At 43.5% G+C, this 16,847-nt stretch overlaps 1 protein-coding gene across 3 annotated transcripts in view; it reads right to left on the minus strand.

Moving 5' to 3' along the window:
• Positions 1-16,847, minus strand: part of ARAP2 (ArfGAP with RhoGAP domain, ankyrin repeat and PH domain 2) — a 132,648-nt gene that overhangs the window by 100,966 nt on the left and 14,835 nt on the right. For all 3 annotated transcript variants that reach the window (XM_083754820.1, XM_083754818.1, XM_083754819.1), the window contains 3 exons: positions 10,637-10,707; positions 5,301-5,377; positions 1,822-1,910 (listed from right to left, as the gene is read on the minus strand). In XM_083754820.1, the coding sequence (XP_083610946.1) occupies positions 1,822-1,910; positions 5,301-5,377; positions 10,637-10,707 (237 nt within the window). The remainder of the gene's footprint in view (positions 1-1,821; positions 1,911-5,300; positions 5,378-10,636; positions 10,708-16,847) is intronic.

Below are 16,847 nucleotides of genomic sequence, written 5' to 3' on the forward strand. Positions count from 1 at the left end.
GGTACCTCAGGTTACATACGCTTCAGGTTACAGACTCCGCTAACCCAGAAATAGTACCTTGGGTTAAGAACTTTGCTTCAGGATGAGAATAGAAATCATGCAGCAGCAGGAGGCCCCATTAGCTAAAGTGGTGCTTCACGTTAAGAACAGTTTCAGGTTAAGAACGGACATCTGGAACGAATTAAGTACTTAACCCAAGGTACCACTGCTACTAAACAGTTCCACTAGCACAAGTACTTTTGGCTGTGCAGTGGAACTTCTTCTCCCTCTTCCCTTTCTGCGAACCCCCTAACTATGTTCTGGGGGGGGTCTCCCAACCCTCTGGAGCAGATTTAGGGGGGACACAAGAAGAAGTTCCTTTACAGAGTGAAAAGCGCTTGGGCTAGAAGAATTGTTTAGTTGGATATCACCCAATGATAATACATAGTGGGCCTATTGTATGGGTGGTCGTACCAGTGACTGTGATCATGGATTATCAGCATGCATTTTTAAAACCCTATTTACTACTATTTTGAACCAAAAAAAAAAAAAAAAAAAGATGAAAGCACTAACGCCAAGTGAATGTTACTTTTCTCCAGTTTTCATCTTGTCAACATCTTGTCAAGCATATTTACTGTAACATAAGCCCCACAGAATTCGGTGGAAATTACATCCGAGTAAGTGTGCTCAGGAGGACAGGCACTTTGTACAGGGAAGTGGGGGGAAAGACAGTCCAAGATATTAGTATTTGCAATGGGAGGATATTAATCTGAAATATACAACTAGCAGAGTTCTGGAGAGCCAGTCTTTCTCGCGGCACAATTTCCCTCTGACCATTCTATTATTAAAGATGTGTGCCTTGGGCCATTTTATCCCTGCTTTGCTAGGCACATCTTAAAGAGGCAAACAGGAAAAAAATAAAAATATTTGAAATAGCCCTAATCCTCACTTCCACACCAGGTTTACCAGCTCAGAGGTGCCTGCCTTGGTTGGTAGTGATTCCCTAGAGCAGCATTTCTCAAAGGGAGTGATACTGCCCTCGGGGGGGGGGGGCACTGCAATGATCGGAGGGAGCGGTAGTATCCTCAGGTGCAATTGGGAGGCATTGAATAAAAATAAGGGACTGGTGGAAGCAAAATGAAAGTAAGAAAATGGGCTTCACTCAGGCCCAGGAAGTGGATCGCAGCTTGCCTGTGTACCAGGCTCATCCTTCTCATTGGGATTATTTTTAATGTTATCCTTCGTTATCTTAATTTTCTGTATGCAATGCAAATGTTGCTATAGTTGAGCTTAATAAATAATTTTATAACTTCAAGCTTCAAGGTGTCTTATTTACAACGACATCTTTCTTTACTATGGAAATATAGCTACATAAAAGAACACAAATTTGTCACTGCATCTTTCTGTTCCCAGGGGGCACGGAGTAATTATTATTATTATTTCTGAAAAAGGGGCAGTAGGCCAAATCAAGTTGGAGCACCTATGCAGCTGAACACTTTTGATCATTGTCAGCTTCTTATGTAACATCAGGACTCCACTTTAGCACAAAGAATGGAAAAAACTGAGATTTCTGAAAGAATTCTAGAATAAGAGAGCAGCAGCAACACAGGGGTGTGCAAGAACCAGACCACACTGGCTATTCCCATACTAGGCAAAAATAAATTCATTGAAATAGTGGTGATAATAATAATAATGTATACTGGTTGCAAACATAATGCAATTTGTGAGTATTAAAAAAACACCAACCCACGAAATCCTGATTCTGATATACATGTTGTAATTCCAAGCATTTAAATCAAGAGAGGGATGTGTGATGTTTAACCAAAAGTTATAATCCAATACCATGTTTTGTTCAGAAGGCTCTCCCTGTGAGTGTTTTCGTCGTCTCTGTTCTCTTCCAGTGTGCTTGAAAGTTCTTTGACGTAGTTTTCCTGCAAATAGAGATTCCCAAGCTGAATAGTTAAATGGGTAATTTTTGGAGAGCTAAAAGGCTTTCGGTTGCATCCAGAGATGTCCATGCACAGGCAGAAGAGACTTCCAGTAATGCAACAGGATTTCTATCCCTCAAATTTCTATCCCATGAAACACAAACAGGGGGTGGGCAGATGTGAGGGACTCCCTGGTCTTGAATGGGGTAACTGTGCCCCTGAAGGACCAGGTGCACAGCCTAGGAGTCACTTTGGACTTACAGCTGTCCATGGAGGTGCAGGCCAATTCTGTGTCCAGGGCAGCTGTCTACCAGCTCCATTTGGTATGCAGGCTGAGACCCTATCTGCTGGCAGACTGTCGGGCCAGAGTGGTGCATGCTCTAGTTATCTCCCACTTGGACAACTACAATGCACTCTATGTGGGACTACCTTTGAAGGTGACCCAGAAACTACAACTAATCCAGAATGCGGCAGCTACACTGGTGACTGGGAGTGGCCACCAAGACGATATAACACTGGTCCTGAAAGACCTACATTGACTCCCAGTACATTTCCGAGTACAATTCAAAGTGTTGGTGTTGACCTTTAAAGCTCTAAACAGCCTCAGCCCAGTATACCTGAAGGAGCTTCTCCACCCCCATTGTTCAGCCCGGACACTGAGGTCCAGCTCCGAGAGCATTCTCGGTAGTGGCGCCTGCCTTGTGGAACGCTCTCCCATCAGATGTCAAGGAAATAATCAACTACCTGATCAACTCTCCAATGGTTTGAATTTACCCCCAAGGCACACTCTTCCATTGTCTCCTGGGACAGACGGATGCCAACAACAACAATATATAGAACTGCTAATCTAGTTCTACACATCCAAGTGCAGGGATTTTGAGATTGCGTCAGATGGGGCAGCAAACCTCTGAGAGACATTTCCAAAACCAGTCTGTAATAAAGCCAACATGATGCCCTCCAGATGTTGATGAACTATAACTCCCATCATCTCTGACCACGGCCAGCTAATGGGAACTGTAGTCCAACAAGATCTGGAAGGAACCATGTTGGCTAACCCTATAATAAAAGGGTGAGAGAGTTGTGGTGATCACACAAGGTCCCCGGACGTTTCACCGTCTATTGATCCCTGTGCTGCCACTTTATTTCTCTCTGCCACCACCCAGGCCCTACCTGGTACAATACTGAGTCCAGTCAAGTTTAAATTGGAACATAAACTCCTGTTTATTTATTTCAGTTTAACAAGTGTGTGGTTTCATAAACGGTATCAGTTAATTACAATCATGGGGTGCCTATCCAGACCTATAACTTCCACTACCTGTTCTCACTCAGTAAACCGCCTCTCAGATATTTCCTTGTCTGCCTAGCCCCTAACTGTTCCTGACTCAACTTATTTTGCTACACTAACTCAACCTACCCACAGACTCTATCCCAATTCACTCCCACTCCAACCAACCACCCAACTCCCAACGAACTCTCCTTTCGCCCCTCCCAGAGCTGGTTTTATAGTCCCTCTGACTCCACCCCCCTGGGTAACTTGTTTAACTATTTCACCTCCAGCACTCTCATATGTTAATGTCACAAGGGTTTGCACTTCCGAATAGAGGGTGGGGGAATTAAAAAAAACCCAACTGGGCAAATCACGTAAATTGACCACTTTAAAGGGCAGCATGTTAAACAAGAGGCTTTTTGTGACTGTCAACCTTGAGGTGGGGAGAATCATTGCTCACTGATGACTTCTTTCTTGGTTGAAATCACAGCCCAGTATCGCTAACATCCAAGCTCATTTTTCAGCACAGACAAGCGCCTTAAGTTCCAACTGATGCACCTTCCTCCTCCAATTCCCCAGTGTCTCATTAATATGTTTCTCCAGGCATCCCTCCGATAAACTAAAACCTTCTGTTCTCCATGTCTGGCCCAATATCCCTCTTCAGTCTTACATCTAACCACACGGAATGTCTGTGAATAGTGCTGCCTCTTGTCTGCAACTCCATCTTAGTTTCATATCATTTTCCCTGTCATTAATCCTGCAAATGAAACTTGCATAAAGCGATGACTGCATGGGATCTGGGATTTATGCAAACTCAACAAGGCATCTATTTATTCTGAATATATGTTTAAGAATACAGTCAAAAACATCAACCTTCAGTGGATATCTTTATCCTTGCTGGGCTGAAACAAGAAGTGAAGGCTAGCCCCAAGAGCAACATGTACCCAGACTGACAAGACAGTAGCTCTTCAGAATCAAATGAAACCCTATGTCACCTGATCCCTACTGACGTAGTAGCTGCCATGCCACCCTCTGACCACCCACAATGCTGGCATCACAGCACAGCAAAGAGCAGCTTCCCTCCCCAGTTCAAAAACCCTGGCATCCTTAACACATGCATCATTTCTTAGCTGAATTAAACAGAGTACAAATCACCCATTTCGACCATAGCTAATTTTCTGTTATCTTCTTCTTCCCCTGTCTTAACGAGTCCAGTCTTCTAGATTGTTCCATATAAACAAAGTCAGTCTCTTTTAACTTTGTGGGCCTCCTAATAAGTAACGCAATTTATATGCCAACTCCTAGCATTCCACTCCTTTCTCCCAATATTTTGTCACACTCTTATGTGACCAAGAAAAAGAACACAGGCTGAGACTAGATGGATGTTTGGTAAACACACTCAGCCCAGTATACCTGAAGGAGTGTCTCCAACCCCATCGTTCAGCCTGGACACTGAGGTCCAGAGCCAAGGGCCTTCTGGTGGTTCCCTCCCTGTGAGAAGTGAGGTTACAGGGAACCAGGCAGAGGGCCTTCTTGGTAGTGGCGCCTGCCCTGTGGAACACTCTCCTACCAGATGTCAAGGACATAAACAACTATCTGACTTTTAGAAGATGTCTGAAAGCAGTCCTGTTTAGGGAAGTTTTTATTGTTTGATCTTTTATCGCTTTTATTATAATTATTATTAATATTCTGTTGGGAGCCACTCACAGTGGCTGGGGAAACCCAGCCAGATGGGCTGGGTATAAATATTATTATTATCATCATCATCATCATCATCATCATCATCATTATTAATGAGAAAGCTTAACACTAACTCCAGTAGTGTTCATGCACAAGCCCCTTTACTTTATTCCATAACAGTGAATGGGCTATCATCACTAACATTTGTTGCCAAAAATGAAGTTCTGCACTTGACAAAATCTCTTCTGCAGTCTGGCACTGGGTGGCCCAGATGATGATGATATTTTATTATATTATGAATTTATATACCATCCTATACCCAGAGGTCGCAGGGCAGTTCACAGATCTCACTAACAGGAGTTCCTACAGGGCATATAATGTGCTTTTATTATCTCCACCACACTCCATTAGAACAAAAGAAATTTTGCTAGTAAACGACAACTCACTGTGTCTTCTGGGCAGCTGATAAGGAAGGTTTCCCCATATGGAGAGATGGGAGGTGGCTTTTCTTCCTCAGAGTCTCCTTTAAAAGAAAATAGGGGTTGCTTCAAATAAGCACACAGAATTGCTCAATTTCTCTAACATGATAACCTGCACACACTCTCCCAAGATAAATGCATGTACTCTATGAAGAGAAGAGCACTGAGTTGCAATGAAGTGGTACCTGTGATGGCTAGTTTGCACAAAAAAGTCTCCACTTGGTGATACAATCCTAGAATAGCTCATGTGGTGCCTTTCAGATGCTGTAGACTACAAGTATCATCACCTCTGACCATTGGTCATGCTGGCTGGGGCTGATGAAAGATGTGACACAAAACATCTGGAAGGCAACACATTGGCTAGTCCAAAGGCAACCAATAAATTGATGCATGCATGCAACTCCTAAAAAGATTGCGTGGCTATTCCCTCCCCCCCACAGGTAGAATGAATAAAGACACCAGACTAGGTTAATGGGCGAAAATGGCCACAACTTTATTGATTACAGGTAAGAGAGGTATTGGCTTTAGGCATTGGCCCCTAACCGACTATCCGGTCTAACCGGGAAGGGTTAAACACCAACAGGGGGAGCTACCCGAGATGCATATCCCTAGGCGCTCCCCGAGGGGTTACCGCTCGGGGGCGCGCTTTAGGCCCTAGCCTCCGTAGGTTTCGGACGAGGCGTCGCCCCTTGGAGTCCTTTAACGAACTACCCTTCAAGCAATGGGGGAGGTGATGGTGCTCCTCCCCCCCGATCTAATTTGCATAACAATACCCCGGCCAATGCCTACTGCCAAAACCGAGGAAGTTGTGACGAATTCCTACGAGGTAGGCGAAAAAACCAAGTGGCTCCACAACCAGCCAATTAGCCAAATGGAAAAATTCCTACCCGGCCCCTTGCGGCGACCAGCCGAAGCCCATAGCAAGGTCGATGGCAAACCTAAAGGGTGGGTGGGTGGGAAACCGCGTAAGCTGCAGGGAAGAAAAGGGGAGAGCCAAGGGCTGCCCTGACCTTAAGTGGCCTCTGGAAGGCCCACCCATGCCGCCAGCCGATTGGCTGGCGCACGGGATGCGAAAGGGAATCCCAGCTTCCCGCGAGGTTGACGCCAGCCCCGCGGGAGTGTGGGAGGGGATGAGAGCCCGCAACCCCACCTCCTCCTGACGCTCGGTAGTGGCATTGTCATACAAATCTGTTCAGATTTTTACAGTGGTACCTCGGGTTACAGACGCTTCAGGTTACAGATGCTTCAGGTTACAGACTCCGCTAACCCAGAAATAGTACCTTGGGTTAAGAACTTTGCTTCAGGATGAGAACAGAAATTATGCAGCAGCGACATGGCGGCAGCGGGAGGCCCCATTAGCTAAAGTGATGCTTCAGATTAAGAACAGTTTCAGGTTAAGAACAGACCTCCAGAATGAATTAAGTTCTTAACCCGAGGTACCACTGTATCAATCATCAACTCTTTATTTAAAGCTGACTGAAACACCATCAGTGTACCAATGATACCAATTTAAGCAGATGGTACTTCAAGCCCTTGATCCAAGTATTAAGCTATACAAGTCCCCTTCAATATACACGTTTCAGAAAATAATATGGGTACCCTAAGCTAATCCCATTTACCTTATTTAACATTCATTTCACTAGAACCTGCTTCTAAGTAAGCCTCGGGGCTGCTGACAATATTAATTAAAACTTCTGCAAAGGTTCATGTGCCTCCACTTTCTCAGAAACCTGTTTGTACTATTCAGCACATTTTTATTACACTCTAGCGAGGCACATAGCAGTCTAAGGTTGTCTATTTTCTTTTTTCAAAAAAAGAGTATCACAATGTGGTATCAGTGAATTGTTCCCCAGATTACCGCTGTTTAGGCTGAGGATACTGTTGTTAATGTAGCCAATATGACACACCAAACAAGTGAGGTATCAACAGGTTTTGGAGAAGCACACAGTTTGGAAAAGTACAAAAAATAGAGGGGGAAATCTAAAAAGGGAGAAGAACACCCAAATAGCCCGATGCTATTTGGGTGGATGTGGCAGAAAAACATGGAAATCCAAGTGGGAAAGGAATGGAATGGAGTAATGTAGAGGAAGATCTGGGTAGCTACTATATTCTGATTTAGACTGGGTGTATGGGAATCTGGACCCCTAAAGAGGAATCCTATGAGGAATCAACAGCCTTGATTTTACTTCCAATCCACTTTCCAAGTTAAATATCTTATTTTGCAGTAGCCGACTGGCTAACTCTCTTGCAAAGGAAATGCAAACCCATCATAAAGGTGAAACCATGGTGAACGAAAGTATATTTATGATTAGTTTCCTTGACCTTTCACATCACTGATGGAGCTTCTTGCTTGTTTGGTCCAAGCCACACTCTTTACTTAGAAAAGAAACCTGCTTCAACTCATGATAGATTCCATAACTGTGGGCTAAAGCACTGGTACCTTTGCTTCCTTGAAATCATGCAAGTGATCAGAGATGCTATGCAAGGGACTAAGATCATCTTTTCTGAAAGGAACTCTACATCTGCTCTGAAACCCAAGTCTCCACAGTACAACAGACTGTGAGTTTATCAGTTCTAAAGCCCACATCTCCAAAGGGTCCATTTGTGGGTCATTGAAACAAGAACGCAGTAATGTCTTCATAGTGGTGCCATAACTTGAACCTGTTGACCTAGGATTCCAAAGATGTGCTATGTTGCTGTGAGAATGTAATGAGAATGCACCCTTTGTATTTAAATGAAGAGCATCTGTCTCTATTTAATCAATAGTTCCATTACAAACTTTTCTTCTCAACATCTTCTTAACATCTGCAGAATCTCAAGGTTGTGAGTTCAAACGCTTTGTTGGACCAGATGATCCTTGTGGTCCTTTCCAGTTTCTACAATTCTATGATTCTTCCTAACATCATGTTGACTAAATGAAGCTGAAGCTCTCCAGTCATTACTAATTCCAGCCAGAAAGCTGTGGATGTAGACTTTAAAAAGAATCAAAAGGAAGATCAAAAAACGAAACAAAACAATACCCACTGCCTTCAAAGTCGTCTCATCGTTTCAGGGTGCAAAGGGGTGGGAGGGGAGGGGAAATTGTTTGGTGGTTTTTAAAGGCCTAGAGCTGACAGCAGGGTTATTTTGCAGAGCACAAAATGTGCCTGAACATGTCCAGGTTAAGTCTTAAATATGAGCAGGCAGAAGTTCACTTCAAGCAGTTGTTTAGCCATCTTCACAGGAGGGAAAAAGTTGGAACGCTATTAACTCTCCTTAATCCTTTGCCCTCGGGGAGAGTGTCAGCTATTCAATTAAACACCAGAGCAAGGATTCAAACAGCCATGTGACTACTTCTGCACACCCAAGAGAGATTCAGGCTTCCCTTTGAAAACCAGGAAGAGTCTCAAAATAAAAACAAAAAACAGAGTGTCCTATGGAATAGGAAGGTTAAAGAATAAATGTTTGCAGGGGTGTGAGAGGGTGAACGAGGTGGGGGGCCTTTGATGCTAGGGGAGGGCCCACCGTGTCAATCATTCTCTCGGTCTGGGCTCAGAAACCCTCTCGACTTTAAACAGCATTTTCCAATTGATGAGAATATATCCCTGCTGCTCTTCTTGTTTTGTCATATTCCACTGTGAAATTTAGCTTTGATCTTGTGTTATTTGGATAGCTGGTTTAACACCGGAACATTTCATAGGTGCAGTCCTCTGTGCACCTTGGACTGAGGAGCAGGGAAATGAGCCAAAAGAAAACCCTCTTTCTCTCTGTCTCCTTTCATTCACACACACATACCAATTGAAACACATCTCAGTTTTTCCTCTGTTAAACACACGTCCTTTTGTCCCATCTAGTCGCAGTCCGAAAGGTTCTTTTTTATATATAACAGATTCTCATTCAGTTTTGAAAACCTCAACACATTAACTTCAAATTCAATATTCTTGCAAAATGAACAAGGTGATATCCCACCCATACCTCTGTGGTGTTTTTTCCACCCATATTCTGCTGCTTTATATGTCAAACTATATCTAATACCTATTTCCTCTGTTACATTTATTGTCATCCTCAATCCGCTGCTTATAATTCAAACCCTGCTTGTGATTTCATTTGACTACACGAAATTATTCCTCTCTCTTTTTTTGTCCTGTGGAAAAGCCACTGTTTACAAGCATTCATAGGATTTTCTGCAGGTAAACAACAGGTTTTCCCAGAGAAAGTTGTGGGATAATTATTATTTTTTTAAAGACCTCTTGGATCTGTGACTAGAAATCAGGGGACAAACAGAAGAAATCATGGAACGAACAGAACGAGCCCCAAGTTTGCTCCTACGCTCTGCCCTTCCTGTATTACTTTACTTTACTTTACTTAAGCATCTAATTTGTGGTGACAACATTATGACCTGCATGTTTAAAATGTCAGCTGCTCAGAAGAAGTTTGAAGCAAAGTTTTTCTCATGAAACTAGTTCCAGAAGCAAGCCCTGACTGGAGAAAAGTAGGATGAAGAAGCAGCTTTGAGAAGAGAAACTTGGGAACAGAACAGTTTGGCACCACCCCTTCTTTGTATGAATTATCCCCAACTGTCTGCCTGCTTGCCTATGTCTGACTGGTGGCACACATTTTTCTAAAAACAGATTCTGCTACCGTCACACATACTTAGACTATACATACACTCCCCTAGCATATATCAAAGAAGGAAGAGATCAAAGGTTACTGATAAGTGCATAGGGTACGAAAAATACATCGCAAGTGGCTTTGTGAAGTGCGATGAGAAGGCAGCATCAAAGAATGCACATGTGACTCACACATCCTGTTTCTGTGGTTCTTGGGTTTCACACCTGAAACAAACCCTGCACATGTCCTCCACAGGAGAACAGTAACAGTGAGCACATTTCTCCCTGGGGGAGATACCAAGACATTTGAGCTATGCTCAAGCACTTTTCCTTCATTACAATCGAAGCAAATCTATGCTATCTGGGGGGAAAGAGATATTAAGTAAAGATAGAATATTTTCTTTGTTTGAAAGAAATAAGTAATTCAAGAAATGTAAGATGTGCCAACTTATCACCTATAAAGATATTTTATTTATTAAGATGGCCTTCTTGGTGTTATCATGCTATATTTCCCAAATAATAATAATAAATAATAATTTTTTATTTATACCCTGCCCTCCCCGGCCAGAGCCAGGCTCAGGGCGGCTAACACCAATAAAATTACAATAATGGGGGGAACAAACAAACAAAAACCAATTTATTATCACCTTGCTTTCTTCTTACATTTTCCAATAACTCAGTATAATTTGCTCATAGCTGCAAAGTTCAACTTACTTCTTTGTGAAATATGAGTCTCGGAACAAAGGATACTTAAACCATTCACGTTTCTTCTTTCCTGAAGGGAGCTGAAAAAACACCAACGTGAAGAGATAAATATAAGGCAGAACATGCTTCTAATTACTCTGATGGAAATACAGACTTTAAATCACCACTCCGGAGGGAAGGTAAACAGCGTTTCCGTGCACTGCTCTGGTTCGCCAGAAGCGGCTTAGTCATGCTGGCCACATGACCCGGAAGCTGTACGCCGGCTCCCTCGGCCAATAAAGCAAGATGAGCGCCGCAACCCCAGAGTCAGGCAGACTGGACCTAATAGTCAGGGGTCCCTTTACCTTTACCTTAGAGACCAACAAAGTTTGTTCTGGGTATAAGCTTTTGTGTGCATGGACACTTCTTCAAATAGTGCTCAATTGGAGCAAATCCTGAGAAAACCCAACTGAAGTTCTCTCCTATTTAGCAGTAAATATCAGGTTTTTCTAGTGTTAGGGTAGGTGGAAGTGTAGATGAGCCCCCACTTTTCTATTACAGCACCTAATCTAAAGGCAGCTCCGAACTATTGACGCAAATAACTAGAATTCAATGAATATCCATGATACTTTTGTTTCAAAAGGACACGTTTGCACTTCACACTAAATCAAGGTTTAATAGGAAGTTCACAAGCTTCAATGGAAGCTGGGTCTGTGTGCTGCCATTTCCTCTCCTTCCCCATACAGCTGGGAAGAGAAATACGTTTCTGAGCACAATTCAAAGTGTTGGTGCTGACCTTTAAAGCCCTAAACGGCCTCGGTCCAGTATACCTGAAGGAGCGTCTTCACCCCCATCATTCAGCCCAGACACTGAGGTCTAGCGCTGAGGGCCTTCTGGCGGTTCCCTTGCTGTGAGACGCCAAGTTACAAGGAACCAGGCAGAGGGCCTTCTCGGTAGTGGCACCCGCCCTGTGGAACACCCTGCCACCAGATGTCAAAGAGAAAAATAACTACCAAACTTTTAGAAGACATCTAAAGGCAGCCCTGTTTAGGGAAGCTTTTAATGTTTAATAGGTTATTTTATTTTAGTGTTTTGTTGGAAGCCGCCCAGAGTGGCTGGGGGGACCCAGCCAGATAGGTGGGGTATAAATAAATAAATAAATAATAATAATAATAATAATAATTATCATCATCATCATCATCATCATCATTGGCAGTTCTGCATTTAATTAAGCACAGCTTACCATACTGTCTCCAGCCAGAGCTGTGATCAATACCAACTATAGATGGTTTTTTTTTTTTAAAAAAAAAAAGCGCTTTCTAACCCATTGTTTGAAGTTGGTTTGTTTGAAATTGACCACTGTTAGTACTGGTTAAAACACGTCACTCAGGGCAACAGGATAAACCATGGCTAGCCAAAAGAAAAAGCTTCTGAACTCCTTCTGGCTATATGGAAGAAGTAATAATAACAATACTAAGAACTGATTATTTATACCCTGCCCATCTGCCTGGGTTTCCCCTGCCACTCTGGGCAGCTTCCAACAGAATATTAAAAACACAATAAAACATCAAACATTAAAAACTTCCCTAAACAGGAAGTAGAGAAGGAGGGATGTTCATGGTACCTTATTCTTCCAGATTCTCATGCTATGATTTAGCATGGTATGCAAAGTGACAATAGAATATTAACAGCTACTGATACATGTGCTGAACAAGGGATAAGGGCTGGATCTAGACATGTCAAAGAAGTGTTAAACGCGTTGTAAACTTTGTATGAGAAATCGGGTTGGCAAAAACGGGACTCCACAGCGCCATCTGGTGTCACAGGGTTACAATGCACATACAACACACATAAAGCGTTTTTTCTTTGCCAGTGTCTCTGAGTCCAAGGTCTCCAAACACTTGCCACACATCCACTAAAAAGCAAGTGTTTTGCTACATTGTTAAGTCTATGGCAGAGAATGAATAACAATGTTGAATAAAACAGTCTTATACAACGGCTCATGACTGTGCACAGAAATCAGCCAGTCGCTTTGACAGGAAGAATGATAAGCATCATCTCAACATCAAATGCAACGGCAAACTGATCAGCACTTTGGATGCAGAACAATGTATTTATGCAATGTTGCAAGCCAACCATTTCGAAAATTCATTTAAAAAATGGCATGCCTGATTTTTTGCATATGTGTGTGTGTGTGTGTGTGTGTGTATGTGTGTCCCAAACATGCTATGTTAATTTTCAGGCGGAAGTACATTCTGAATAATGGAAGCAGCATTAATCCTCAGCAATCCATATTGAAAATAGAGATCCATGCCAAGAATACAGAAAGATAGACAAGGATATAAATCTTCTCAAAGAAAAAGATTTTTCAAAAAAAATAAAAAAGCAGTTTAGAATCCAAAACATATGCTTCAAGATATGTTACGGGATGAGTGGATGAAACCCTGTGCAAATTGCCCTTGCTTCCTTGAAAGAAAGGCAGAATAAAATCTGTGATAAAATAAAAAAGTTGGCTTCCCAGAAAAGTCTTCACGTAAAACTTCTGAACTTGTTTATAACCCCCAAAATAGTATGATTCTCCAGAATTAGACTGATAAAAGTCCACACAGAATGGGTATTAATTAATTAACTTTTAGCTTGCTCTTTCTTCCAAAAGGTGCCAAGGTATCTTATCCCCTTGTGGAAAGGGAAGACATAATGGACTCAAAAATATGTATACCCCTAGTTTCAAACTGCAATTCCCATCAGCCTCATCATGCTGTCTGGAGTGGATGGCAATTGCTATCCAAAACATGTGGATGTTGGGGAAGGCTAACTATGGAGTTTAGAGTATAAATTTGCCCATGTTCACAGCTGTTGTGCAAGCGAATCAACTGTGGGCCTTCTCTGTTCCCATAAACTGAAAGGCTTTTTAAAAAGTCTTCAAAAATTGCAAAATAAGTGTCATCATGTAGGCAGCATGTCACTTTGATATTATCTCAATTAGGTTTCTCAGACAAGGAAACTGTGACTCATTACTTTTATTAAAATTACAAAACAAAGTCTCTCTGAATCTTGTTAGGAAACAAAATCAACACTCACATCATGTCAAACAACTCGTGTCTTGTAACATAACCGAATACAACATGACAGTCTTGAAATTCTGAAAACTGGTGCTATTAATTTGCTCTTTTCAAAACACTGCATTAGAGTTTCTGAAAGATTTAAAATCAAGAAGTGATGTAATGCAGAAATGAGAGAGGAACTCTTTACAAAAGCACCAATGGAAGGTTGTCTAGCATTGGGCAATGTTCCCAGTCTCAAATTCCTATAATCCACCCAGTGGCATAGCGTGGGGACCCGGGACCCGGGTGCAGATTTTAGAAGGGTGCAATGGGGTGCAACCAAGCGCCACTACGACAGGCTCCCTCATCAAGGCCAAAGTCACGAGGAGGCAAGGCAAGCCGTGTCTGGGACAGCTAAACTGGTGTGCAACAAATACAAATTCATCACATTCACAGGTCTTAAGGTTCCTTCTGCAAAAGGGGGGCGGAGCACATAAACTGAAGCACCGTATTGGCCCAAATACAAGCAGCACTTTTTTTCCAAATTCCTACTGCGAAAAGTTAAAGTGTGGCTTATATTTGCAACCTTACGTTATCGCTGCTGAAACAGCTGCCCATGAGGGCCATTGGGGGTGGAGGACAATGGCGCCCGTCCCAACCACATCTTCTAAGCCTCCCCCGAGCCGCCATAAGGAAGGGGGAAAGGGGGGAGGCCACTGGCAAAGCGGTGTGCCTCCCCCCCCCAGAGCAGCCTGGGGCAGTGGGGCAGTGGCACGCAGCCCGTCCACGCGCTGGCTTGGGGAGATATTGCCCGGAGGCAGTAGTGTTGGGAGGTGGGCGCACAGTGTGCTCAGAGCCAGGCGCCGGCATCGGCTTTGGGAGCAGGGTGCCAGCCACTCCCCATTCAGCCTTGAATTTTAAAGGTGTGGGTGCACCTTATATTCGGGCCAATACGGTATTTAAGACATTGATCCCATCCGAACCTGCTAGACCAGGCATAGGCAAACTCGGCCCTCCAGATGTTTAGGGACTATAACTCCCATCACCCCTAGCTAACAGGACCAGTGGTCAGGGATGATGGGAGTTGTAGTCCCAAGATATCTGGAGGGCCGAGTTTGCCTATGCCTGTGCTAGACTATCCAGTCCAACATCCTGTTTTCACAGAGGCCTATGGGAAGCAAAAACTGAGCACAACAGCAACTCTGTCTGAGTTGCTGTGAAGAAGTACTTTGTTTTGTCTGTCTTTCAACATCCAGGATGTCCCCCAACTTCTAGAATTAAGAGACAAGAAGAAAGACTTTTTTTATCTCTCTCGATCCACTTTCTCTATAAATATTTTTATACACCTGTTTCATTTCGCCTTTTCTCTAACCTAAAAATCCCCGAATGCTGTAACCTTCCCAAGGCATTCAAGCTACAAAGTAACAGTCGGGTGGAATGCAGCATTGCAAGTAACATATTTTGTTAAGTAATAAGACACCAATTAAACAATACAATCCCGGACCTAGAATAAAAGTGGGAGTGGGGAACACAGAGTTATTTGCTCAGTGTGGCTACTCTGCCTGACAGATTTGGTATTGAAATTTCAATGAGGACATTCATTTTTATTTAAATTTTTTTAAAAAAAATATCTCTGCAGCACACTTTAAATAAGAGGTGACAAAACATGAGCTCTCTGTAGAATTCACAGCCATGCTGCTAGCACCGCTGCGCTGTTCCATATCCCCCGAAGTTCCTTTACATTTCTAAGGACACACAGACTTCTATAATCTGTGCTTAACAAGCTGGAGGCAATTTTCAAAGACAGGTAAAGGTCTCAGGGAGGTGGGGAGAGATCCTGTCCCTTAGCCATATGTAAGGAGAATAATAATATAGAAAATTTCTTTTAAAAATCCAGGCATGAAAGAACACTAGATAAGTGCACTACACAAGGACACTAAACTTTTTCAGAGCTTGGGGAGGAATCTAAGCACTAACAGACAAGTAGCATTAACTATAGAGACCTTAGCTTCAAATTCAGCAGTCTGCATCTCTTAACAGATCTCAGCGTCTGTGCATGGCATTTAATGCAATTAATTGAAAAACAAAGGGTGACCACAGTTCTGTGGCTTGTGCATCATGACCACAAAATTGAGGGCTGCCTATTAGAGGGCAGAGGTGAATAGAGCGGCTGACAAAAATGGTTTGAATGCAGTTCTGGTTTTCCCCTCTGAATTGTCTAGTTCAACCTCTCCCAAATCCTGAAGTTATTGCAATGAGCATTGCCCATTCCCCCACTTCATGCCACTGGCAGCTGTTGAATGGACATGGAAACATATCTGAGATGATGTCAGAGCACATCATCTCTTTGAAGGTGACCCGGAAACTACAACTAATCCAGAATGCGGCAGCTAGACTGGTGACTGGGAGCAGCCGCCAAGACCACATAACACGTGTCCTGAAAGACCTACATTGGATCCCAGTACGTTTCTGAGCACAATTCAAAGCGTTGGTGCTGACCTTTCAAGTCCTAAACAGCCTTGGCCCAGTATACTTGAAGGAGCGTCTCCACCCCCATCGTTCTGCCCGGACACTGAGGTCCAGCTCCGAGGGCCTTCTGGCGGTTCCCTACCTGCGATAAGTGAGATTACAGAGGACCTTCTCGGTAGTGGCACCCACCCTGTGGAACAACCTCTATCAGGTGGTGGTGTGGTTGCTTGAGAGCAAACAGGCAAGATTACGTCCTGCCTTTTCCAGGCTTTATTATTAGTGCAAACTATCTACAGTGAAGAGCCTTGCAAGTTCATCTCTGACTCACTCGCTAGCAGAATCTGGGAGTGGGCGGTCCTTGTACCTCCCCCAGCATAACAGTCGCATGACCCCCCCCCCAGCCTTCTCCTCCTTTCCTTGTGCCGAAACCTACTGCACAGACTGGGCACTGGCAAAGGGGTACTTCCCTCGTTTCTGGCCTGCTCAGCCTCAGTGTTGAGGCTCTCCCTTGCATCCCGCGTTCCTCCCAGCTCCTCTCCACTGAAGCTGGGGCTTTCCTCCTTGCCAGAGGAGGAGCTGCTTCACAAGATCTTTGGAGGTTCCCTATAACACAACTGCCCTTCCCCCTCTCGCCTCTGACCTGATGGCAGTTCCCTGACCACCTCCCATCTGATGTCAAGGAAATAATCAACTATCTGACTTTTAGAAGACATCCGAAGGCAGTCCTG

The sequence above is a fragment of the Podarcis gaigeae genome, assembly GCF_964106915.1.
Source record: "Podarcis gaigeae genome assembly, chromosome: 9".
Taxonomy (NCBI): Eukaryota; Metazoa; Chordata; class Lepidosauria; order Squamata; family Lacertidae; genus Podarcis; species Podarcis gaigeae.